The sequence below is a fragment of the Euleptes europaea genome, chromosome 16 (assembly GCF_029931775.1).
Source record: "Euleptes europaea isolate rEulEur1 chromosome 16, rEulEur1.hap1, whole genome shotgun sequence".
Classification (NCBI taxonomy): Eukaryota; Metazoa; Chordata; class Lepidosauria; order Squamata; family Sphaerodactylidae; genus Euleptes; species Euleptes europaea.
The window spans coordinates 27,707,279-27,734,808 of record NC_079327.1 but is presented as its reverse complement, the minus strand read 5'-3'; the positions used below and the strand labels follow the sequence as shown (position 1 = coordinate 27,734,808).

General features: G+C 42.3%; 2 protein-coding genes across 3 annotated transcripts in view; one reads left to right on the top strand and one right to left on the bottom strand.

Annotated features, from left to right (window-relative positions):
- The window catches only part of PCID2 (PCI domain containing 2), a 279,698-nt gene that overhangs the window by 110,410 nt on the left and 141,758 nt on the right, over positions 1–27,530 (top strand). The window lies entirely within an intron of this gene.
- MCF2L (MCF.2 cell line derived transforming sequence like) overlaps positions 1–27,530 on the bottom strand; it is a 130,721-nt gene that overhangs the window by 35,912 nt on the left and 67,279 nt on the right. For both annotated transcript variants that reach the window (XM_056862003.1, XM_056862004.1), the window contains exons 3-8: positions 26,819–26,933; positions 11,709–11,799; positions 7,066–7,179; positions 4,504–4,620; positions 3,900–4,049; positions 2,738–2,862 (exon numbers count right to left, since the gene is read on the bottom strand). In XM_056862003.1, the coding sequence (XP_056717981.1) occupies positions 2,738–2,862; positions 3,900–4,049; positions 4,504–4,620; positions 7,066–7,179; positions 11,709–11,799; positions 26,819–26,933 (712 nt within the window). The remainder of the gene's footprint in view (positions 1–2,737; positions 2,863–3,899; positions 4,050–4,503; positions 4,621–7,065; positions 7,180–11,708; positions 11,800–26,818; positions 26,934–27,530) is intronic.

Here is a 27,530-nt window from a genome sequence, read left to right as displayed (position 1 = left end):
CCCCCCCTCCCCCCCCGGCCGGCGTTTGAAGCTCACCTTCAAGCAGCCTGCTGCCTGGATCCACGCTGTCAGAGGGGAAGCGGCGGCAGCCCCTTCCAGCGCGCCAGGTTCGTGCACTTCCCGCCGCCACAAACCTCCACCGGGCAGGCTGCTCGGAGATGAGCTTCAAACGCCGGCGGGGGGGGGGGGCAGTGCAGGGAGAGGGGGAGAGGCAGGGGTGGGGTGAGGTAGGAACAGGTGCCGCCGCTGCTGCTCTCCCCACCGGGGCCGGGTAGTGCCTTCCTCCCGGCAGGGAAAGGAGCCGCCGCTGCCGGGGCCCAGAAGTCTCCCGGTGGGGAGTCGATCAGGGCGCCCGGCACGCATGGGTGAGCTCCTTCCTCTGTTGCGCGACTTTCATTTAAGTCACAATAACAGAGGAATTAGTTCTCCTGGGAATGTAGCGAAAGGCAGAGGGGTCAATGCGTGCTTGTGGAAAGCACGTGCGTGGGGGCCTTGCCAATTCGCTGCATTCCCGGGAGAAGAGGGAGAAAGCACCCATGCGTTAATGGCCTTAGGTGACGGGTTTTCTGGTGCAGCGTTCTTTCTTCTTTGCTTGCATTGTCACAACTGTGTCTTGGGGGTGTCTACACTGGGCCAGATCCATTTCAGGGGAGAAAACAGGGTTGTACTTACCTGTAACTGTTATTCATTGAGTGGGCTTCTGTGCAGGCACACATTGGGACTGCGCATGCGCAGGCCAGCTGCGGAAAAGATTTCCAAAGCTTTCTAGCAGACTAGGAGTGCCTCTCCTCCCTCTGGCAGTTAACTGTCAAAAATGGTCACCTGACCAGGAAGAGGGGTGCTACTTCCTTGGTTCTTCCCATCCTGCTGGAGACCCCAACTAAGGTTTCAGAGAGTTCACAGCAGAGCAGGAGGGAGGGATGTATGCCTGCACAGAAGACCACTCGATGAACAGCAGCCACAGGTAAGTGCAACTCTGTTTTCATCTACGTGGCTTCTGTGCAGTCCCACATTCGGAGATTAGCAAGTTCATTGAGTTAAGGAGGCGGGTGTGAAGCTCTCAATGGAAGAGACCATAGATGACAGCCTTCCCAATAGTTGCTCAGCATCCCATATTGATATTCACCCTGAACTGTCTTATAAAGGATCCAGGAGCTCTCTTCAAGTGTTGTAACTGAAATATATGCAGTAACTGAAATATATACAGGAACGTGACAAAGAAAAAACAGCACTGTGTTGGAGACATCCGTGATGTGTAAAGTGGCATTGAACAGCCGTGTACTCAAGACAGAGTGTGATAACTTCTACCAATCCACAAGGATGGGTTGGAGTCTTGGAGCCTGAGAGTCCAAAACAAAGTAGTGTTGGGTCCCTAGCAGACCAAAACCCAAGAAAGTCACATTAGAGAAATGTAAGGAGTGCACAGATATTTGGCATCAAAACAAGTGTAAGGCAGCAAGTGTAAGGATAACACTGTGAGACATGAGGATTGAGAGACAATCCCTGGTAGGGAATCCTGCCCAGGACATCAGACACCCTAATCTTATGAAACTTCATGAATAAAGGGGTTATAGGTGAGAACCCGCAATATCCTCATTCCACAGTTGGACGTGTTGCATACTAAACAGCCCCATTATAAATGAGGCACCAGGGGACGAGGGGTTATACCTCTGTTTTACACATCCTTACAAATTCAATAAGGGGGAAGTTTAGAGAGTTTGAGTCCCAAACCGTGGCCAAAACATAATCAACAGCACAAGAAGCAGGGTCTAAAACCTGTTACAGCCTCAGCTGAACCTCTTTCCCACCTAGAGGTACAAGATTTGGCAGTGAAGGAATGGTTAACTGCTAGAGGGATGAGGGGCGCTCCTAGTCTGTTCCTAGTTTGGAAATCTTTTCCATGGCTGGCCTGCACATGCACAGTCCCAATGTGGGATTGCACAGAAGCCACGAAGATGAGCACAACCTGCATACCTGTTTCCCTACCTTTGGGGAATCTATTAAGAGATTTGGGGTGAGGGCTTCCTGGGGACGGGCCTAACTCGGGGCATCACTCTCAAGTGACAAAGGAAATGACACAGGTGCTTGTACCCATGTGGAATCCCATGTCCTACCATCCCGCAGTATTCCCTAGAAGGTAGGTTGGAGGTATTGTGTGTCCATCAGCTGGCAGGCAGGTCAGCCAATGCCCTATATTGTGCCAAAGCTCTAACAGTCTTTAAAGTTATGGCCATTTCAACTCCATCTGCGGTCTGTTCACCTCACCCCTTATCCTTTGGGTCTGGGTCCACAAATAACTGTGAGGACTGGTATGTAGGTTAAAAATGTAATAGACTGGTAAAGACATTCAGTGCCCAAGGCATGCAAGCTGATTCCTATCAATGGATACTTCCCATAGTTAAATGAAGGAGCTATAGGATTTTCCTTGCAGACTAGTACAGCTGCAGATGTGGTCACTGTGTTGATACTGGCACTGTTCATCTTTTATTATTCATTGTCATTATTAAGTCAACCCTTAATCTTATGTCATTATGTGCAGCAGCAGTGTACAGTCTGGACCTAGAATTCTGCTTGTTTTGCCTAGAGGGAAGCATCAAGGTTAAACAGATTAAACTTTCCAGAGGGTACCAAAATGGGAATATACCAGCTCACCTCATTGCTACATGGTAACGTTAGGTTTTATTTTTAGGGGAGGTGTACAATATTATCTGTACTGTAAATAGTAGATTTACCTCACCTTTCCACAGTGATTTGATTTTCAAGTTGATCCTGATTCATTGTGTACTCTGGGTTATCAAGAACTGGTTTTTTAATACTTTTGAGAATGTCATCACCTTGTCTTAATGCTACCCTGAGATCCTCCTGTGGAAAATGCAAAAGGTCACAGTTCAGATGTATTTTGATTAGGATTTAGCCTTGACCATTCTGTGAAATTTGGGATTAGAGAAGAGTAGTTCATGACAGTATTTTCTAAGTCATAGAAATCACGTTTTACTAAAGGAAAGGGAGAGCCTAATCTCTGCCTTGCTCCCACTAGCTGTTTTTGTGAGTGGGGCTGAGTAGGAAGAGCCTGAGTGGCAGCTATGGCCACTGGTGCCCTGGCACACACCAGGGTCTTCAGAGATTCCAGACCTTTAGTGGCTCAAGACATCAGAATCTCTTTTGGATGCCAGGGGGCATCACCTCAAAGACTTAAACCCCTGGCAAAGACTTAAAACCCTTGCTCCCTGCTTTTCCAAACCAGACTGTTTTGACAGAAATTTTGTGGGGAAAGGGTAAGATGAAAATAAATGTGGCGAGAGATATTATAACACAGACAAACTTCTTACAAAACTGGCAAACTCATATCGTCATGATTTTTCTAGATTTCAAAATCTGAAAAGGCTCAGAGGTTTTATACATTGAGGGTTGGATCTGATGACGACTTTCTGTTGAATTGAATTGAATTGACTGCCTTCTGTTCAGTCTTCCTTCAAGGGAAAAATACTTCTTCCAGTGAAGAATGACTTTTTTGATCGAAAAGTCTCTCTTTGTTGAAGAAAGTCATGGTAGGCATGGTAGAAGAGAGTCATAGGATCCGCCCTGGTAGGTCTGAATTCAAAAATCAAACTCTAATTTGCTCAGGAAAATGCATTCTGATGTCAAAGGCAACTGGAATTCGTATCAAGTTTTCTCAAAATTGGAAGCCTTCAATCACACTCCCCATGTGAAGGGAGTGAGGCCAGGGTACAGGCATAGCAGCAAGCTATGTTAGTTCCAGTCATGGACAAAGCTCTGTCTGTTAGGATGCCTGAATGCAGAAAGGTACCGAAGCTATTATTTTACTGTGGGACCCTCTCAATACTCTGATGTACATTGCTAATGAAAGCTACTCCACATACAGCACAAAACTAACATACCTTCATTCTGTCCTTTCTTTCAGTGTGTAATGTAAGGAGGGAAGTGGTGGACTGTACATCATTAGGTAGATCTGCTTCTGCCAGCTCAGTTCCAAAGGACCGAAGCGCTTGAGCTGTTTGCTTAACCATCAGAGCAAAGTTTTCTATAGCCTTTTGGAATATGAAAACACCACAAGTCACTTAAAACTCATAGTCAAATGAATTTAAATTCATACACATGGCTTAAAAATACATCTTACAAACATGACATACGAGATCAAAAAAAGAGTCTGCTTTAAAGTACACATGAAAATGTGTAAATAAAAATACTTTCACCATCTTCGGTACAAAACTTAAAAAAAATACAGTCCAACTGTTGTATTCTCCCTCTCTCAGAAGACATCACAGAAAAGCCCATTAATGACATGCTGTAGATATCTAAGCTCTGAAGTCACCACTCCCAGATTCATTACTCATGATGCTTTTCTGAGATGACTAAGTTCCTCTGAGACATTTTCTCATACATGCTATTTCAATTTGCATTCATCTGCCCAAGCTGGTTAGTAACTGGGTATACAACAGAAGGGCCCATTGATCCAGAGTAGTTAGGAAAAGAATTACTTACAGTGCGATGAGACAGCCACCTGTTGTGGCAATAATCCAGCGTGCCACCAAGATCCTCTGTAAGCTGTGTTTTGTCAATGTAGCTATTTAATTCTGTTAGTGAGCTCAGCATTATGATCTAACAACACGGAAAATATCATCATGGAAAAGATAAAAATTAAGATACCACTTTCAAGAGTGACAAAATATGCAATCTCTCTTTATTGAGCTTCAGTCATATGGCAACAGAAGGGACGGCTACAAAGATAAGTACTTAATCAACAGAGCATCAAATATATAATATTAATGTTTTACAATCGCTCCCCATATTGGGGTTTCCAACCTCCAGGTACTAGCTGGAGATCTGCTATTACAACCGATCTCCAGCTGATAAAGAAGGGATGTTCACCTGGAGAAAATGGCCGCTTTGGCAATTGGACTCAGCGGCACTGAAGTCCCTAACCTCCCCAAATCCCGCCCTCCTCAGGCTCCACCCCAAAAACCTCCTGCGGGTGGCGAAGAGGGACCGGGCAACTCTACTCCACATGGTAGGGGCAGCCAATGCTGCACTTCTTATCTATTGTCATTAAGCAATAACAGAAGGTGGGAGATAGCGGCATTAATCTGGAGTAGCCACTGAGACTCTAGAGGCCAAAAGAAGTGCGGGTGTGCATTAGTTGCTAGAAGGACCCGATTCATATCATCATTTCATGTCTGTATAAGTCGTTACAAATCAATTTGCAGGCAAAGAAGATGCACCAGGCCCTCATGCCTTCCTCAGCTGATGTTCAGCAACAGCTGTTGAAAATCATGCAGTCCCTCCCCACCCTGCCTGGTCACCTCCCACTCTGTAGGCCAAGATTAAAATGGCAGCATTCAACAGCCTGGAACTCAAGATCTGTGAGCAAAGATCTGCTTGCAGAAGTCCCTTGCTTTTCTGTTGTGTCTCCCTGAGCTCTTTGGAAAGGCAGGGGACCTTCTTGATGGCATTTAATACTGCATTTAGGAGCTAATACTGGAGTGTGGGAGAATCAGTAGGAACCAGTCACAACCCCCCTTCCTCTAAGTGTGCAAAAGGGAATTCTGTTCACTCTAGAATGCTGCTGGATCCAAAACTATTGGTTCTGACCTTATAAATATCATAAATATGTTTGGGGTAAGTGTGGCTATTGCGCTGTCATTTTCCAAATAAGACAACCAATGAAATAAAAAGACAAATGGGAGCTTATAATTTGAAAACAAAATTAGTGTGACAAGCCAAACTGCATGTTTTTAACATATAATCTTAAATCCAGATTCTGAAAGCATAACTTACATCTCAGGTAAAATTGCCTTTAAAAAAATAGACTCAAGTATAGCTGTCATGTCTTAGGTAGCTAACTACGCATTTTACATCTGACTGCATTTGATATGCAATCAAGTACAGAGAGATTTAGCTGTCAACAATTATGACAACCAGCAAAGATAAATTTAGACTTTAATGAATAATAATTATAGTAATGTAAGTTATACATGTTGAGAACCCATGAGCTGGGTTCTAAATACACATTTAGGAAATTCTTCCCCCACAACATAACATGACAAAGCAGGTCTGCTCAAAAGTATCATAATATCCGATGTGTGTTACTCCCCAAAAAGTGTCGTTTGGAGTGCAGCCATAATGTAGAAAGAGAGTATTTTCATTTTTCCTTCCACTTGCTGCTTGGGAAACTTTGAGAGTAGGGAAATTGGCTTTAAAAATATGTGTCTTATTGCATGTATCTGATGATCCTAATTTTAACCCCCATTCCAGAATTTTACAACCTGGGGGCACTGTCCTTTTTGCAGCTTAAAGAATAATAGAAGATTACATGCACTTGGTTAGGATGAGAGATAACACTTTTTTCCAGTTCTAACAAATTCCAATCCATCTCGCCTGCAGGGAAGATTGATAGTGTCAAAGCAGTTGCCGAATTTAACAATTTATAATAGTTTGAATACTTCCACATTCTATATGCTGTTCAGGGCTATTTGTCGCCCCCTCATTTTCCAAAAGGAAGATGTTCAACATTATGTGGGTTCTCCAGAAGGGCAATGTGCATGCTTTATGCTTGTAAGGCCACTTCAGATTGTTTTCTATGCTTCTTAAAATTTACAAACTAATATTCTTCCTTAGAGCCTTGCCCAGTATACCAACCCCCCTGTGGTTGTCATTTACATCATTTGTCATCTGTGGTTGTCTTTACATCTCTGTATAATAACATACAGTAACATATAAGGAAAACACAAGTGATTGTAAATATAAATAATCTCTGTTAACATGAAAAGTAGATGATGACAGTGGATGGCAACAGGTGACCAGTTACAAGGCAGCAAACCCATTATGGCATCATTAATAGTTGACATACCAACGGCAAGGATAATTTTAATAAGTCATTTGCCTACTTCTGAACTACTTCTGATATCTGAACTATCACTGATATAAAATTGTCCAATATTACAAAGGACCAGCTCCATAAGCTGCTGTATTATCATTAACATGATTTACCACTTGGTAAGCAGTCATCTGTATTCACTTATGTTTGTCCAAAAAAAATACCAGTACCTTCATCTTATAATCATCTCTATGTAATCTGAATGCAATATCCAGGAGAGTTTTGTGGAAGAATCCTGTTGGGCGCAATACCAGAACCAGCTGCAAGTTTCCTGGAAATGATGCCTGCAAAACCATTAAAATAACCTCATATTGTCTATTTAGAAACATTTATTTAGTCAATATCAATAGCATTCCAGAAAGTTTTGTATTATAAATGTAAGAAATATTCAGATATCCTTAATACTGGCCCAAGCAGAAATAAGGTCTAAAACAGCATTACAGGACTATGCCTGTTAGGACCATCTGAAAACCACAAAGTAGTGAACAAACTTTCAAATTTCACAGAATTCTTTACAATGAAACACGCACCTTCACAGCCTCCCTTCCCCCTCTTGGCTTGAGAAAGAAGGAATTACACACTACTTTGTGACAGTTTAGTTGGTACTAGTAAAAGGTATACCAACCTCTAGCCTGACTATCAGTTTCTTAGTTTTACCTACAACTAGAAATATTAGGACTGTTACTCAGACATGATTGCTGTTGCATTGGCAACTAAATGCTGAGAAGTTACAACATATTCCAGGCAAGTCTAGCATGTGGATCTCTCAGAAAGGAATGGCAAATACATATAAAAGTGAAAGCCAGCCAAGGAGAAATATTGTCCTTAAGTACAGGTAGGGTTGCCAGGTCCCTCTTCACAACCGGCGGGAGATTTTGGGGGTGGAGCCTGAAGAGGGCGGGGTTTGGGGAGGGACTTCAATGCCATAGAGTCCAATTGCCAAAGCGGCCATTTTTCTCCAGGTGATCTGATCTCTTTCGGCTGGAGATCAGTTGAATTAGCAGGAGATCTCCTGCTACTACCTGGCAGTTGGCAACCCTAAGTACAGGTCAGCTTAGGATTGCAGAATAGGCATATATTTGTAAATCTCACACAAATAAATTCAGCAGCTTAAAAATATTTAAGGTAGCAAGCATTATGCAAACCTGAATATAATTGTCCTTATGGGAAGTTAACTGTATATTTCCTAATGGAGTACATGTTTTTAAACTTCCAGTGGTTAACGAGAAAGCCTGGGGCTACAAAACATTTTCTGGGGTTATTGATAAAAATGTGTGTTATGCTTCATTGTTTGCTATAGAACTTATTATACCATATTCAGATTGCTGGGTTGATTAGTTTCAAAACAAATATAGTAAACATTGCTGTGTGGGAAGGCAAACTTCCATTTTTTCACAGCTATATCTTTCAAGGTTTATCAAGTCACATTTCCATGGAGAATTTCTACTCTATATTCAATCTGCTGCCCCATCAATCAACTATAGCTTCCCTTTGTTTAATTCTAAAAGGTAAAAGGCAGTTTAAAAAACACTATCAGGTACATCTAAGGTTGCCAGCTCCGGTTTGGGAAATACCTGGAGATTTTGGGTGTGGAGCCTCAGGAGGGTGGGGTTTGGAGAGGGGAGGGACTTCAATGCCATGGAGTCCAATTGCCAAAGCAGCCATTTTCTCCAGGGGAACTGATTCCTTTCACCTGGAGTTCAGTTGTAATAGCGGGAGATCCCCAGCTACCACCTGGAGGTTGGCAACCCTAGGTACATCCAAACTGTACATGATCAAAAGTCACCACAGAAGGAAAGCCAAACCACTGAAATTCCCAAAGACACCCCCCCAATACAGACTCTGTAAGGACTCCTGTAAAGAGCTGGATATGCACGGCAATGGATCAACACTGGCCACAGAGTACCCACAGAGCACTGGCAAACAAAGATGTGGGTGTTTAACAATGCTTCTCTCTTTTGCAGGCAGCAGCTTCTTCAAAGACAACAATGGCAAATATGAATTTGGCAAAATAGGGGGGACTGTGTGGGAGACGAATGACAACTAAGTTCTACCACATATTAAGGAGGAAACAAAGATAACTAGAGGCTATTTTTAAAGAAAAATACCTGTAAAGCTAATTATTACTAATTAATCAAGGGAGGGAGAGAACCAGAGGACATTGCTGGTTGGATAAGAACTGTAAGTACATATGGAAATATGTACCACTGGAGGAGGTATGTTCAGAAGGTACACAGACACAGAAGGTGTGTCTGTGTAGCTGATGGGAAAATATTTGGAACAATATCTACAATGATCTGTTAAATTAAATCTAAAAAAATAGGTTAGGTTTTAGCCTGATTTACTGCAAAAATTCAAACCTAATATCTATTGTTATCAGCAGAGTGTGTGTTAATGGCTGAGAACACAGAAAATCATCCTTAAGTAAAGCTTCAAGAAGGCCCAGTACCGTGTCGTACCCCAACCAGTGCAATTAAAGTATTTATACGCAACCACATTGCTTCCTTTACAGCCTGTATTTATGCCAAACCTAGTCAGGCCCTTTGATATCACCTTACATGCCCTGCACTCCAATCATCTTTACTGCTCTTCTGTGATCCTGGCCAACTTGTTTAACATCTGTCATGCCTCAAATGGAAGCAATATTCCAGCTGAGGCCCAAGTAAGAAAGTGCCAAGTGGAAAAGCACCAAGGGATGCCTACATTAAATTGCTCTTTACTTTTAAAAATTAGACATAAGACTCATCATTGTCATAGAATGATTTATTTTATTTATTTACTTCATCTATACCTCGCCTTTTCCCCCCTCAATGGGGACTCAAAGCAGCTTACATTGTTCTCCTCCCCTCCATTTTATCCTCACAATATCTCTGTGAGGTAGGTCAGGCTGAATGTGTGTGACTGGTCACCCTCCAAGCTTCCATGGTAGATTAGGCATTCAAACCAGGGTCTCCCAGATCCTAGTCAACACTCTAACCACTGCACTACACTGGCTCAGTTCAGATATCACATTCCTGATTCGGCAAACCATGGTTTGGAGATAAGGACCATTCTGCATCCCCCTCCTTGTTCCTGTCTCAAGTACTGACTCCCTTTCCTGGTTTCTTAGCTTCCAGTGACATCTGAATCAGGCAAGATATGGTTACTGTAACTAGGAATTTCATCTAAACTGTAATTTCAAGTCACGAGGCTGTATACAACAACACCCTTCCAAAGAGCAAGCCTTGCTCTGGCAAAAGGCGACCCCCCCGCTCACTTAGCAGAAGGGAGTTGTTGGGCTCAACCATTCAGAGTGGGGATGCCAGCTCTGGGTTGGGAAATACTTGGAGATTTTGGGGGTGGAGCCTGGGGAGGGCAGGGTTTGGCGAAAAAAGAGGCTTTAATGCCACAGAGTCCATTTGCCAAAGCGGCCATTTTCTCAAGGGGAACTGATCTGTTGCCTGGAGATCAGTTGTAATAGCAGGAGATCTCCAGCTAGTACTTGGAGCTTGCCAACCCTACTTCAGAGGCAATCCTGACACCAAGTCAACTATTGTTATTGCAGGGAACAAACTGGGGCATGAGGGTGAGCTAGGAGAAGGTGGGAAACAAAAGAGACCATATTGCCAGTCTCCCAAAATATGGTTTGGATTATGACACTGAATCAATACTGCTTTGCATTTCAGTGCTAGTCCTCCAAAATGAATGCACTCATTATTTTCTCAGGCTACTAGCAGATAACAATCAATGGTTATTTCAGAATCAGCCCTTATTTTCTTGTTGTATAATACAACTAGACCTAGAGCTCAAGATTTATTTTATTGCTGATAATTAGAATATTCTCAGATTGTGATCTAACGTTCTCTCTGAAAACAGGTTACCAAAAAGTCCCCTGTTTCCTAAATTAAATAGTCAGCAATTATGCTATGGAAAAGAAAGAAAAGAAGAGACTTCTTGTTTCTGAAACACAGGAAGCCCTGAGGAAGAGGGAATTCAATCAATGTCAAAGTGACAAGCGACTTTATGGTGATTCTTATTGCCTTCCAGGTATTAAAAAGAAACCACATAGGCTTATACATACAAGCTGGCTGTAGTTTTGCATTTACTACTAAATAATGATAAAGAACCTGAAAATGAGGCACAAATGAAAGCAAAAGGCAAAAAATATGACGAGTGTACTGCTTGAGCAAAAACATTTCCCCTTCTATTTCTTTTACATTGTTAGAGAAAACTAAAGCTTCTGATTTGCTGCTTTATGTAACACAAAAGGAACCTTTACTGATATAATTACTGTTTTGCATTATTCAATATAATTAGAAAGTATGCTAACTAACCCATGTAAAATGCCAGTTATGCTTCATCTAAGACCAGCTAATTTTCCTTTTACTGAAATGCATTGTTAGAAGTAAGCTTTCCTATAGGTTTAAGAAACTGAATAAGGTAAATACTTCTCTATCATGGTACGATTTGAAGCCCAGCTTTACACAAACAACACAATTCTAGAAGGTAAAGTTCACTTACACTCTCATTGATAATGCAGCAGTTTCCACAAACTTCAGATTTTTTTAAAAAGTAAACTATATTATTATGGATTACTTCTGCCTCTATTGTGTGTATTATGCTAAGCATAATATTAATAACTATAACATGTTCTAACATGTACTATAAAATTAAAGTTAGAATGAATGATTATATAAAATAGTTTTTTTAATGAAAAATGGGAACACTCAAGCGCCTCAGAAAATAGATTATTTTATGTTTCTGATACAATTTATATGCTGAACAGGAAGGTTTGCCAAGGGATTCAACAAGTCTTAATTGCATAAGAGCTCACCGCAATTCGTAGTATAGATGCTTGAACTGACGTCCATTTGTCTTGTCTGCGGTCTATGACAAGTATAAATCCAATCCCAGCATCTTGTGCACTAAGGGGAGAAGGGCAGGGAGAAAGGAAGACACAATTATGTAAAATTATACAAGAGGTTCCAAAACTCAAGCAGCAGTATTCCAATGAGCAAAGATCCTTTTAAAAGTCACAGAGACTGGCAATAAAAATGGAATATATGCCCCAATAATGAAGAATCTCAACTTTAGATAGTCAAAACATCCATTGCCACTGTCCAGAGGTAGCCAGGTTTTATGAATCAGGTGTACAAATATGCTTCCATTTCCATTTTTTCAGGATTTATGGTGCTGCTTTTTCTGATACAAAATATATCAGGGTCAATAATATCCTATTCAGAATGAAAAACATTTCCCTTTCTTCTTCCTTTAACCTTCTCTTGCTGACACACCAGTTTTATCTCATCAATATTTTTTAATCCCCTGAAACGCAAACTTTAGGATCCTGGTTCCACGCATCACTGAGATCGCTTTGGTCTTCTGCATTTTCAAGAACTGCTTTTCCAAAGTCTGCATAAATCAAGGCAGGAATTCCTTAAGTCGTACGTACGGCAAAGGTGAAGGAAAAAACTGTTTTTCTGAAATGGAAATCTGTGAAAGCTCCCGTACGGGATCTGTGTTTTCTTGCTCTGTTCAGCTGTGTGTACTACAAACGCAGAGTACAAATAAAGAGATCTGTTCCCATGTTATAATTTTGCATACAAACCAATTGTGTAATGCCAGCAACTGACTGTTAGCCAATTGCAATGTAATGGAAGTGACAGGCAAGCATGGGCCAGAAGGGCTGGAATTCCTGATTGTTTTTGAGTATATTTACAGATTATTTCAGTTCTGTTTTAATACTGTGGCCAATCTTGAGGATTATTCGACCCCCAAAAAGGAACACACATTGTGCACAAGCACTGTGTAAGGATTTCTGCCTGCTTGTGCTAGCATGCAGATGGCTTTCTTTTTTTGCATTTTCTATAGTGGCTAATTTTATGACGTTTCTTTATTAATTGTTATGAAAATACTGTCTTCACATCTAGCTTTCAAAGCAGCAAAATAAACACTTAGTATTTCATATCTGGATTATTTACATGAAAATCTATTAGGACACATACCTCTTCCTTCCACAATCATCACTTTGACAGGCATAAATTTTCTCAGTTATTTATAAAGGCAATAATAATTAAAACCCAGCATTAAAAGCCCAGAGCATAAAAATACTGAGCAGCTTAAAACGATTTTGACAGTCCCACCCCATCTGCTTTCCAGTAGATGTTTGAGTAGCATCTTGGTCTAAACCAGTGGTTCCCAAAGTGGGGAGTTCCACACCCTGGGGGGTGGGATTACCTAGGGGGGCACTAAGAGGCAAGAGGGCAGCAGGGGGCACTAGAGGTGGGGCCTTCAACTGTGTTGTTCACTAATTTACAATAGATCAAGCTATGGCACCATGCTGGCAAATTCGGTGGAAACCGAATCAGATCCCCCCCCCCCGACTTTGAAGAGCTGGTACCACTGGATCAAGTTCATCCGTTTCATTGAATAAATTTCAATTAAAAAGTTTTAATTTGATTTTGAATAAATGTGCAATTGTAACTGTTTTGAAATTTTATTGTTATTATCTTCTTTAGTTAGTCATGCTAACTAAATAGGCCCTACCCCTATTTTGAATAATATTTTTATATAGGGCAGGGGGTGCTGGGGTTGAGTTTGTAGAACCAAGGGGGCTGTGGCCCAAAAAGGTCTAAACAAATAAATTAAATCATTAGAATTTTCAGTCCACTATACAGTGAGGGGAAAAAGTATTTGATCCGCTGCTGAATTTGCCCTCTGACGAAGAAATGACCAGTCCATAATTTTAATGGTAGGTCTATTGTAGTTGTGAGAGACAGAATAACAACAGGAAAACCTCCAGAAACCCAGGTTGACAGTTAGGGTTAGGGTTGTCAGCTTCTCACCAAACTGCTTGGCAATAGTCTTGTAGCCCAGTCCAGCCTTGTGCAGGTCTACAATCTTGTCCCTGACATCCTTGGACAGCTCTTTGGTCTTGGTCATGGTGGCTAGTTTGGAATCTGATGGATTGCTTCTGTCAACAGCAGAACCCTAACCCTAACCCTAATCTGGCTGGTTGATAGGGGATCAAATCCTTATTTCACTCATTATAGTGCACATCAATCTCTGACTTTTGTCTTCTGGGTTTCTGGGGGTTTTCCTGTTGTTATTCTGTCTCTTACAGCTACAATAAACCTACCATTAAAATTATGGACTAGTGATTTCTTCGTCAGAGGGCAAACGGGCAAATTTAGCAGGGGATCAAATACTTTTCCCCCTCACTGTATATATCCAAGTTCAAAATGTTCACTATTAGCAGAGATGGACTAGGTGTCATGGGTCAGCCTGTGGAGACACTCTCAGATGAGGAAGAGTGGAGGAAGAAAGCAGGGTGAGAACAGAGGAACAGCAGCAGGCTGCAGAGCAGCCACAGGACAAAGAGACCTCAATGTGTTCCCAGCCTTCTGGCTCAGGGGATTCAGCTGTGCCTGAGGAACAGCCAGTGCTGCCATTGGACTGATCAAATGGGTCACCAAAGCCTCTGGAATACAGGCGTCAAAGGCTCAGAGTGGCAATGCAAGACTAAAGGCGAAGCAAGAGGTTAACGAAGCAATAGAAGAGTTAAGGCCCACTGCTGGAACTGCTCAGCTGACTGGCCTCTATAGCCCTGGTTTGTACTACCACAAGGGCCACGCAGCTTGGCTTATTCCACTGTGGCCATTTTCATTTCCTATCTGCCCCTGTTCAGAATGTAAGTATGCATCAGGCTCATTTCCAATTAAAAGGATCAAATAGTAGGTGATGTGACAGACCTGTGACCCTGGACAGCAGCTGTCAGTCTGAGTAGACAATATTGACCTTGATGGACCAATGGTCTGATTCAGTGTACGGCAGTTTCATTCATTCTTGTTAAACCATATTCTGGAGCATCATTTCACTATTCCTAAAGCACATTCTTTCTTCTGTTAAATACTAAAAGCTACAGTACTCTCATCCTATGGTGTTTTGTGTTCAGTCCTGCCTATTGCTCAACTACTAATATTCTACAGGTTCCTCCAACTGATGACTAGACTATTACTCCTCTGTTCTGAGATAAACACCTAGCATGTTTCAGTTACAGGAGTACAGAACACCAATGTCTGCACTATTATGGTCCTGGGGAACTAACCTTAATATCGTTGAACCACTACCTAGCTGTGTTACTAATATAATGGACTAGCCCAGCCCTGCATTTATGAAACAAATACTCACTCCATGAACCTGAACAGGTCATTGCACCCACAGTACATTTAAGTTGTACAGGGTACATTCTGATACAGAACTTACAGCTAAAAAGCATTAATATATGTGGCTGTGCTGCAGGTTGCTAAAGAACCAGGATGCTGATGTTTATGTGATCCAATAGTGCAAACACTTTCTAAACCCCTTTTTAGTGCAATTTGAAATATTAATAGTAACAGCATTTAATATTTTAAAGAGATACATTATTTCAATGGAAAAAATGAAAACAACTGAGATTTCCATAAAATTGTGAGAGCAGCTAAACCATGAAAAATAACATTTTTTAGGCAAGTCACTGTGCATTCTGCAGATATTTTGTGTAGCATGCTGTATGTACTTGAATTCTACACAAACACATGCCGTCCATTTTCAGAAGAAAGCGTTTTGAGGTTTCCTAAGCACTGTAATTTTTAGCGGTAGAATATGTAATAAACTCCTATGCACGGAGCTGTCTAAAGCAGCCAATTGGGGCCTCAAATCCAAAATTTCAAAGAAGATTAAGACAGATTAGAAGATCTCTATCATCAACTACCTTAGACCTCTTTTTCTGTGTTAATATAATATATTAATACAACAAACAAGGGTGTTTTTTTACTATATATGCAGAAATTTTAACATACATTCTTCTGTACACATTACCATAAATAAAAAGTGTGGTGGATATAAGTCCTTTTAAGATGTCACAACCATACATACTGGGACCCCACCAACAGGAATGCTCCTGACACATGCAGTCACTATTTTGTGGAAATAGGGCAACACATAATTTTCCTTTCATATATGGCTTCTGTACTAAAGGTCTATGCTGTCCACTGTGCCTGAAAAGAACTAGAGAATAGCCCAATGCAATTCCACACTAAAATCATCAAACTTTAAATAATGAGCATTCTGCACTAAAAGACAACTACATATGACAGCCCCTGTACCTAATCCTATCTTTTATATGGTCAATCTATCACAATTCAGAGATTCAAATGTACATAACTGAGACACTGAAAGCATCATGCAGAGGCTGAACTACCTCAGATTTCACATGAGAAAACATTGGTTTGAAAGCACTCTGTGGGAAAAACATGCAGAGTGAAGAAAGCATGAATTGGCCCCACTTCCCTTTCTCAAAGGTGAAAACTTTTTAATGTGGAAGCACTTGCATGCTAATTATTCTGTATAAGTATTTCAGAGAAAAGTCCCTCCTTATAGGTTCTTGTAGGTTATCCGGGCTGTGTGACCATGGTCTTGTTATTTTCTTTCCTGACGTTTCACCAGCAGCTGTGGCCGGCATCTTCAGAGGAGTTACACTGAAGGACAGTGTCTCTCAGTGTCAAGTGTGTAGGAAGAGTAATATACAGTCAGAAAGGGGTTGGGTTTGAGCTGAATCATTGTCCTGCAAAAAGTATCAAAGGTAATGTGCTAATCATTGTCCTGTAAGTATCAAGATAATGTGCAAATGAGGGTGTGGTATGTTAATATGGAACCATTGTATCCTGAAGTGATCTGTTAATGTGTGAAATCCAAAGCTAATCTGAATGGCTATTGTGGACTGTAGTCTTTGTTAGTCTGGAGGTTTTCAGGACAGGAAGCCAAGCCTTATTCATTCTTAAACTCTCTTCTTTTCTGTTAAAGTTGTGCTGATGTTTATGAATTTCAATGGCTTCTCTGTGCAATCTGACAAAATAGTTGGCAGAATTGTCCAGTCTTTCAGTGTCTTGGAATAAGACCCTCTGTCCTGTTTGTGTCAGTCCATGTTCAGCCACTGCTAATTTCTCAGGTTGGCCTTATACTCATTCAATCAGCACTACAGGTCTACAAAATAAATGGCACACATTGGGTGGATTCCTTGTTTGTCAGTACCCTATCAATCCTATTGCTTGCCAATATCCTATCAATCCTGTTCTTCCTTTTCTTCTACCATGGTACCAGTTTTCATTTTAACACAATGTGCATGCAGGGGTACTTTCTATTATAAATTCTGCAGATGCTGAACATTAGACTTCAATCAAGTCTATTTTATTAGATCAATCAGTGCTTGCATCATTTATATAGGTTAAATAATTCTAATGTACAGTAATTTGCAGAGTTTTCTAGCTTGAAGAATTGCTATTAACTACAGTTCCTGCCTATGGCTCAACAGGAGGTCAATAACTCAAAGGATGTCAAGTTAGAAATACACACACAGAGAGAGAAAGAGAGAGAGATGAAGGACAATATGGTTTGGATAAGTAAGTTTCAGTATGCCCTGCCTTGCAATGCTGTATAGCTTCAATAAATAAAACTATGAAGGTAAATCAGAAAAAAATAAGTTGGAAAGACAAAATAGGTAATATTCAGATTCTGCAAATACCCAGAAGCAACCCCCTTGATCAGTAAGGCAGTGTGTTAGAATGATCCTTCTCTCCTCTTCCCCAATCTCCTCAGGACACCTCTCATTCAATCCTGCAGCACAGAGAAATGGCTGAACTTTTCATTTATCAAATTTTCAGTTCTAGGTTATAATGAAATTATCTACTTTGCCTTTTACTTGTAAGACTGACATATGATCTCATGTACTTAAGGGAAAGGGTGGGAATGTATAAACCCTGGGATTTTAGAAACGAACTTGCCCCAGAGGACCTGTGGAAGCAACTGCTAAGTCATTTAGAAAAAGGTCACTGCACTCTCCAAGGTATGGGTGGTGGTAAATGATGTATCAGATGCTGAATATTTCTTCTGAAATATTACTGCAGCAGTACTTTGACATACATTATCAATATAATAGTAACTTTGAGGTTTATTTTCCAAGGGAAAAAGTCCAGGGTTTGTTGTTGTTGTTGTTTTTGATGAAAAACTTTGCTATTAGCTAAAACACACTGCTAAAAGTTCAAGAAGCATAATATCTGACTGGCGAAATACTGCTGGCAAACCACTGTACAGAAGAACAGTCTTGAGGTGGACTACACTGCACATTCAACTTGGGAGAGCAAAACAATACAACTCCCCTATAATCCCTAGAAGAGAAGTGTTTACACTGAGGACTGAGCTTCAGACTGTACAGATCAGATTTTAAAATGCTATACTTTTTCTTTGAACCTGTATTCTACAGCAATGTTCTGATCTGTTTATTATGAATTACTGGCAGAGATAACCTCATATGACCACTTATAACAAAACCCTAGCTGTACTGGTATATTGCGCATTAGAACTTCACTTCAAATCTCAGTATTTTATAGCTCAAAAGCAAGCAACATGAGTTGTTCTTTTATAACAGACATTACTGTCATCTTGGAATAAAAATACCATGAACTTTAGCTATTTAGACGAGAACAACAATATCTCGGAGCCATATTCCAGCTTTTGTGCTATTTTCAGTGAGGTCAGCCGAAGAGTCACATGTCTGATGAGCACAGCTGTTTATAACAATCATGACAAAAAATTAAAATATAATTAATAATTGAAACATAACATTTGGACTAGGGCTGTCAATTCGGTTCGGTCCGAACTGAAAATCAACCGAATTTCCCCTGATTCGGTGATTTTCAGTTCGGACGGATCCGAACTCAAATCTGGCGGGCAACCGGGGGGGCCGAATTCAGCGAGTTCGGGAGTTCACGAATAAATTCGGCCAATTCGGCCCCCCCTTCAGGGCAGCCCGCTGAAAGGCGCGGGCTGCCCTTTAAACTGATCTGCGCCTCCCAGCTGGGAGGCTCAGATGAGTTTAAAGGGCAGCCCGCCTCCCTTCAGCGGGCTCCCCTGAAGGGAGGCGGGCTATCCTTTAAACTCATCTGTGCCTCCCGGCCGGGAGGCACAGATGAGTTTAAAGGACAACCCCCCCCCTTCACGGCAGCCCGCTGAAGGGAGGCGGGCTATCCTTTAAACTCATCTGTGCCTCCCGGCCGGGAGGCACAGATGAGTTTAAAGGACAACCCCCCCCTTCACGGCAGCCCGCTGAAGGGAGGCGGGCTGTCCTTTAAACTCATCTGTGCCTCCCGGCCGGGAGGCACAGATGAGTTTAAAGGACAAACCCCCCCCCCCTTCACGGCAGCCCGCTGAAGGGAGGCGGGCTGTCCTTTAAACTCATCTGTGCCTCCCGGCCGGGAGGCACAGATGAGTTTAAAGGACAACCCCCCCCCTTCACGGCAGCCCGCTGAAGGGAGGCAGGCTGTCCTTTAAACTCATCTGTGCCTCCCGGCCGGGAGGCACAGATGAGTTTAAAGGACAACCCCCCCCCTTCACGGCAGCCCACTGAAGGGAGGCGGGCTATCCTTTAAACTCATCTGTGCCTCCCGGCCGGGAGGCACAGATGAGTTTAAAGGACAACCCCCCCCCCCTTCACGGCAGCCCGCTGAAGGGAGGCGGGCTGTCCTTTAAACTCATCTGTGCCTCCCGGCCGGGAGGCACAGATGAGTTTAAAGGACAACCCCCCCCCCTTCACGGCAGCCCACTGAAGGGAGGCGGGCTATCCTTTAAACTCATCTGTGCCTCCCGGCCGGGAGGCACAGATGAGTTTAAAGGACAACCCCCCCCCCTTCACGGCAGCCCGCTGAAGGGAGGCGGGCTGTCCTTTAAACTCATCTGTGCCTCCCGGCCGGGAGGCACAGATGAGTTTAAAGGACAACCCCCCCCTTCACGGCAGCCCACTGAAGGGAGGCGGGCTATCCTTTAAACTCATCTGTGCCTCCCGGCCGGGAGGCACAGATGAGTTTAAAGGACAACCCCCCCCCTTCACGGCAGCCCGCTGAAGGGAGGCGGGCTGTCCTTTAAACTCATCTGTGCCTCCCGGCCGGGAGGCGCAGATGAGTTTAAAGGGCAGCCGCGCCTCTCCAGCGGGCTCCGCTGCAGAGGCGCGGCTGTCATTTAAAGTCATCTGAGCCTCCCGCCCGGGAGGCTCAGATGAGTTTAAATGACAGCCCGCGCCTCTCCAGCGGAGCCCGCTGAAGGGGGGCGGGCTGCCCTTTAAACTCATCTGCGCCTCCCAGCTGGGAGGCTCAGATCAGTTTAAAGGGCCCCCGCGCGCCTTCAGGGAATCCCTGAAGGCGCGCTTCGGCCGAATTTTCCCCCGAACTCCGGATCCCCCCGAATTACCGGGGATCCGAAGCGGGGGAGTTCGGACTTCGGACCGTACCGACCCCACAAGGGTCAAATTCGGCCGAATCCGAACTGTACCGAATTTTTTTTTTTTTGACAGCCCTAATTTGGACAAAAACACAATATATTACAAAAACCCAATATATGGCTAAGCTGTCTTCTCCATACTTTTTTGAACCTGGAAAGCAAATCATGATGGTTTCTCATTGCCGTAAATACTGAAGTGCCAAACAATACTGGGGTAGGTCCTATAACCACCTTCCATTTAGGTGGAGGAGTCTTTTCCTTCGGAGTAAGGCTACTCTGTAGAAAAGAGCTGTCTAATCCAATCATTTTGATATAAAATAACATTTACTCTCTCTTAATTTACTCTCTCTTACATATTACATAGTTGGATAAAACATGCAAATAAATATCTACATTTTATATGTATTAATGGGCAGGGCAATTCACAAGTGGGGGTGAAGGGAGTTAGGAGCCGGCGTGACCCCTAAGCCGACGGTAGTGCCACTTGTGCTGGCTAAACTGGCACTAACGTTGGCACAGGGCCAGTTACGCCTGTGCCGGGGAGCAGCGCAGCCGCACCATGCTGGCACCAAAGCAGCCGTGGTGGGAGTGTATCTCTGCCACAAGGGCTCGCATTGGCACCACAAGGGGCATCCCCAGGGGCGGGGCTGACTTTAATCAGCTCCCAAAACCCTCTCACTCTGGGAACGCCCCCTTTTGTGGTTAATTGCAAGATGAATATGTGGCATTTTATTATATGATATTCTGTAGTGGAATGTTATTATTTTAATGCTATTTTATAGTAACTATGGTTAATGTTATGGTCATTGGCTAAAATAAGCTTTGAATCTGAAAATGTACATAATTTGAAATTGCCCATAAAATCCTGTATAATCCACCATTAATTTTATCGAGGATACGTCTTAAAAAAAAAAAAAGGTTAGAAAGCAGCTGAAAGGCAAATTCAAGATAAATATCTTCAGACAGGTGGAAGTTACCCAAAGCCTCTATAATAGAAGGCCAGATAAAATGCAAACTCAGATTAGAAACAGAACATAGTAGTGCAAGAAACTGTTAGCATAGGTAGTAAGCAAAGAGATAACTGAGGGACAGCCGCTCCCTCATCCCTCCGTCACATGTCCATTTGGGAAGGAAGAGCCACTGGCTCCGGCACAAGATGGAGGGGAGGGGGAGCGCCCCCTTTCTAGAAGCTTTCCAACTAATTTCTCCACAGCTGGCCTGCGCATGCGCAGTTCCCATGTGAGGTTGCACGGAGACCATGAAGATTCACCATAAAATTCTCAATTTCCATTTGTTTGCCAATAAGGAAAAAAGCAAGGAACACATTGCTAAAAATACAGAGAGAAACTTTTCTTTAAATACATCAGAAGAAGGAAGTCAGTCAGGAAGGTAGACTGACCCTTAGACAAAGGCAAGAAAGGAAGAGAATAGGAAGACTGTGAAGAAACTGTTCTTTTTTTAAAGTCAGCCTTCTTTGAATAAAATGCAGATAACGAAGTCTGAACTCCCCCCGCCCCCATAAAGGCCTAAGTCAAATAGAGATGACAATGGAGAAAGTTCTAGTACTGACAAATTAACAGGTAATTGGGTCCAAACAGTTCTCTGCAAATGTGAAATTGTTACTCTTCTAGCAAAAATATGCCTCATCAGAAAGATTTGCCCCTTAATGGAGGGTTAGAAGGTAGTGAGCATCACAAGGGGTGGGGGAACCTAGGGCTGGGTGAAATAAGTTTGCTGTCCCAAGTATCTGCCTCCTGTGTCACTCCCCCTATCTCTGAGGAGGGCTATAGCCTGTTCTGGCCATGGATGGTAGCAACATTAGTACGGGGCGGGAGGAGATACTTCCTTCTGAGCTTGCCCCATGACTACAAGGTGATCTGCAGTCCTCTCTGGATGCAGGTGACAAGTAGGGTATGCCTCCTTCTGTGGCAGCCCTACAGCTTCTGGGCAGAGGCAATCTGCAGCCTATCTGCAGAAGGTGTAGGACATGACAGGCATAAGCCACATATTCATGTCTTCCCATAGGCTAACATTTTTCACCACAAATGGCTGCTCAGGTTACAGGGTTGGCAAGCTGCTTGAGGCCCAAATCTGTTTCAGGTACTCTATGGAAAGTATTTTAAACATAGACATGAAAACATATAGAAGAAAAGTCTTGCCAGGAAAAATCAGGATAGTTTTGGCAAACATGCCTCACCAGCCTTTTAGAATTCTCTGAATGTTCATTTAGAATTCCACTCCATGTTTTGTATTGAGATTGAATGGCCCAGAAAAAAAACTGGAAAAAGTGTTGGCTAATTTGCCCCCTCTGTATCCCCCCCCATTTTTTTCTAACAGAAATGTGGAGGGGCCCTGGGGAAGAAACCTCTCTCAAAATGTATAGTATTTAAGATAAAATGCAGCATTAGATTCCTCTGTATACTTTAGACACAGGGCTGGATTCCACCAACTTTTTTGTTCAAGCTGTCCTAATTCCCCTCCTTATTACAGCCCCTATTGTACATGGCTCTCATCGACACAGCCCTGGTCAAAGGGGACTCTCTCCTCCCTTCATCACCAGCAGAGAAACTGGTTGGAGCCAAGTCATATACAGCTTATTTTCAAGGATACATAATTTCGATGATAATTAATATATGATAATATACCACTGAAGAGTTCGATGTTTAAGGCATTAAGAACATAAGCACATAAGAAAGGACCTGCTGGATCAGACCAAGGCCCATCAAGTCCAGCAGTCTGTTCACACAGTGGCCAACCAGGTGCCTCTAAGAAGCCCACAAGCAAGACGACTGCAGCCGCACCATCCTGCCTGTGTTCCACCGCACCCAAAATAATAGGCATGTTCCTCTGATACTAGAGAGTACAGGTATGCAGCATGACTAGGATCCATTCTAAATAATAGCCATGAATACCCCTTTATTATTGCATGGATTATTGCATGGATGTTTCTGTCTGATTATATTTTCTTTTGTTTACAACTAAATTTGTGTTTTCTATTTTCAACTTTCCTCCCCACTAATCAGATAGTGAAAACTAAGATATGTATGCTAAAGAAGCATATAGTGCAGCAGTTTCATATTGAGAAATTGATAGTTACATTTTTAGAGGTGAACATAGCAATTAAAATGCATTTAGACAAAGTAAAAAAAATTGATTTTATAAGAAACCAAAAAACATGTTACTAAAGTTATATGATAGGAGATTTAAGAATTAAGTCCAGAACATTTTTGGCAGAATTCTGGAATTATTATCATCACTTATTCTCCAATTCAGTTATTGTCTGACCTTTGACTATTAATCTTAGACATATATATTTTTTAAAACTATGATTTCTGCACTCCAATGAGAAACGACTGGCTATAAATTGGGATTTCTGTGTATTTATTCAAAGAACAATCTATATGTAAAAAAAGAAGGTAACAAAAAAAAAGAAATCTCACATGGGAACTGTAACTCAATATTTAATTCTGAAGATATGTATTGTAATCTATTATTTTAAAACATTGCTCATTCAGTGGGTGGTAGTGTGTGTGTGTTAAGTGCCGTCAAGTCGCCTCCGACTCATGGCGACCCTATGAATGGAAGTCCTCCAAAATGTCCTATCCTTGACAGCCTTGCTCAGATCTTGCAAATTGAAGGCTGTGGCTTCCTTTATTCTTTGAGTCAATCCATCTCTTGTTGGGTCTTCCTCTTTTCCTGCTGCCCTCAACTTTTCCTAGCATGACTGTCTTTTCCAGTGACTCTTGTCTCATGACGTGACCAAAATACGATAGCCTCAGTTTAGTCATTTTAGCTTCTAGGGTCAGTTCAGGTTTGATTTGATCAAGTATTCATAATAAAATAATGAAAATGCTTCAGTAGAGGATAAGAAGTGTTCAATTCTAGTGAGCGACTTTAAACCTGCAAACTTCATCTGAGTTGCAGAGTCCAGGCTAGGCCTCGTGCGTGCATCATTTTTAGATGTAACAGAACCAACATGACAATCAAGGCCAATAAAGAAGATGTTATGATGAACAGAATCAGCCCGAGAAAGAACCAAAAAACGGCTGCTTATTATTCTTATGACTCTACTTCTATGAAAGTTTTTGGGACGACTCCTGAATGAAAACAACTTTTCTGCCAGTCATAATCCATCAAATGGCATGTTCAGATGTAACCACTGTTTCTGTCTGGATTGGCTTTCACTACCAAGAAAGTATCCCCAGAGTAATCTATCTTGACTTCCATATTTTCACTGCAAAAAATAACACCAAGGCCAGCTGCCATGGTTCTTATGCTACAATGACCTCGTACAATCCATTCTCCGTTACCAAAGCAAGCCAAACAATGTTAAATGCTCTTCTATTTTGCCCTTTATGATTAATAAAAATCTTATCACTTTTCTGAGCACTTCTAAAATATGAGAAAGTGCACACACACACAAAAAAGTACAGCTAATGCTAAGGAAATTATCAAACAGATTAAGTAACGTCAGACATAAAAGCATGAAGCATATTATTCTCCCATTTCTTGTTCACGTTCCCTTCCTGAAACAAGCAGGCTCCCCATTTCCTTTTAATTCAAGATGAGTTCCCGCAAAAGGTGCAGCACAGTACATAAAGAAACAAATATTGGTATTCCACATCCAACAGCAGCCTCTAGTGGTTCATGCAAAAACTGAATTCAAAATTTAGAAGTAAGGACAGAACTACACATTCTCAGAAAAAACAGCGATGGTCGAAGGGAACCAAAAAGGCTTCTCTGTGGCAAAGTACCTGACTCACTCTCCAATACAGCATGAACAGAGCCAGCATCCAGAAAACCTGGGCAAAACGTGTGGAAACACTCGGGGAGAGCAAGGTGACCTCTGGCGGTCAGAAAATGCATGCATAATCAAAAACCTTGAAGTAGTTAGCGGGGTGACCATGAGGAAACAGCCATGCATAAATGGTCTATTTATTCCCCTGGAAAGGGTTAAAGGCTTAGGAAACATCAGTTATGCTTGACAATATTTACACTTGTAGCACACTCAGCTTTTGTTGGACTTATAAGTAATAGTTAATAATTAAAAAAGATATTCTGAGCATAGTAATCAAATAACAGCCAATCTGCACTGAGGGAAAATTATGAATGACTTGACCCCGGGTCGCTGAATCCCAGTTCAAAGCTACCAGAGTACTTTAGAATAGGGCCAAAACCTCTCCAGTTAATTTCCTCCAACCCTGGAAGTCTAATAAGTGATGCAGAATCATTAAATGTGAGTCTTTCCTGGATACCATACTTCACCATCCTGCTTCCCCTGAAGGCAGACTCTGGGACAAGTGTTGTCTCCTGAGTACAAGGTTTGCCTCACCTGTCTCACTGACGTCTAAACCCTATCTGAAGAGAAACAGCAGTTTTACAGCATTTTGCCTCAACTCCCATCTGCTCTGCTCTGTTGCAAGGGCTCAGTCAACATTCCAACCACGTTTAAAGGGGATTGGCAACTTTCAGGAAATGGGCAGGACTTTGACCAGCACAAGCTAGTCATTTTGACGCAGCCAGAACCTTCCTTGTTTGTGGGAAGATTATATCTGTGTGGCCAGCGACCTGGGCACCTTTTGCTGCTAACTGCAGCTTGGTGGTGCTAAAGAAATCTGTCCACATTAAATAGTTTTGGCTCTCTACACGCCCTTTAATTTTGGTTTGATTTTAAGTTGTGCTGCCAGGAGATTAATGCAGAAATGGACTTGGGCTACTTACTGGAAGCACAGCAGTTTCCACTGTGCGTAGTTTATTATCCTGTTTACTGAGGGCAGGGACTACGTAAGTTACTCACATATAGTTTGACAATCGAGTGTACCAAACCATACAGGTGTTTTTTTAAAAAGACTTTTATCGTACACAGGGCAGGATATTGCTAAACAATTCACATGAACTTTCCTTTGGCATGCCAAAGCAAACACTGGCATATCATCCTCACATAGACAGATGATCACTAAAAAGCAAACTGAGAGATGTATAGGTGTAACAAGTTTACAAAGCTATACCCACCAGAGCCTTCAGTAGAAGAATCTTCTCTCAAAATACATTCCTTACTAAATTTATGCACTGCTATCACTCGGCAATGCCTTCATTTCATACAGTGTGCGGTATTATTATCATACTGTGATCTGTGGCCTGCCAGCTACTGGGTTGAACTGCATTAATACTGCATAGGTACCTTTTTTGCATGAAACTGGCTCATAAATACAACAGCATAGGTAAAGAAGAGTTGGTTTTTATATGCTGACTTTCTCTACCACTTAAGGAAGAACCAACCCAGCTTACAATCACCTTCCCTTCCCCTCCCCGCAACAGACATCTTGTGAGGTAGGCGAGACTGAGAGAATTCTGAGAGAACTGTGACTAGCCCAAGGTCACCCAGCTGGCTTCATGTGTAGGAGGGGGAAAACAAATCCAGTTCACCAGATTAGTGTCCGCCGCTGATGTGTACGAGTGGGAAAACCAACCCGGTGCACCAGATTAGCGTCCGCCGCTCATGCTTTATGCGCACAATGCTTTTTGAAAAATTCAGTTTTTACAATCTCTTGAACTCTTCCCACATGTATATTTCACACCCTTTTAAGCATTTACTTTGATTGGATAAACACGCTTTTTCTTGTGCACAGGCCTTACCTGGGGATGTTAGTGAGGTATGTCAGAACACTCTGAAAATCCTTTTCTGGGATTTCGCTGAAAGCTGAATATTCTGGGAAAGTAATGACAGGGCAGCCATCTTTCCCTCGCCCACCTAACAACAAAAACAAAATTTATTTACACAAGCTGCTCTACTGAATGAAGCTATTACAGTCATTTCAGAGCATTAACATGAAAACAAATTCTGACGTGAGATATTTGCTCTAATTCGCTTATTTCTGTTTGTAGTGAGACCCATAACAAAAGGCCCAGTGTTGATAGCATTACAGACATAATGACGGGATCCCTGAAGGTAAGCAAGTTTCAAACCTTCTGAACTCCCTGGCAATCACTACTGTATAATGCAGACACAATGGCCATTTTCACACTGGTGATTTGCCCTGGGTTCAATGCTTTGGGGAAACAGGTTCGCCCCCTGCTTTTCAACAGCATTTCAACAGGGTTTCCCTCAAGTTCCCAGAGATCTTTCCCAAACCTACTGGGCTACAACGTTTTGAGAAAGATTGCAGCAAAGCCAGGCTAGTGGCTGTGTGGGCCGGAACATCCAGATTGTCCCAGCTCACTTATATAGCAGCCATTTCCCCTGTCCCCATGGCAGCTATTCCTTGCCCCTTCATGGCACCAGTGGGCTTTTTTGAGTTTTTTTTTTTAATGCCAAATGGCATATTGATACAATTGTATATTGGTATGT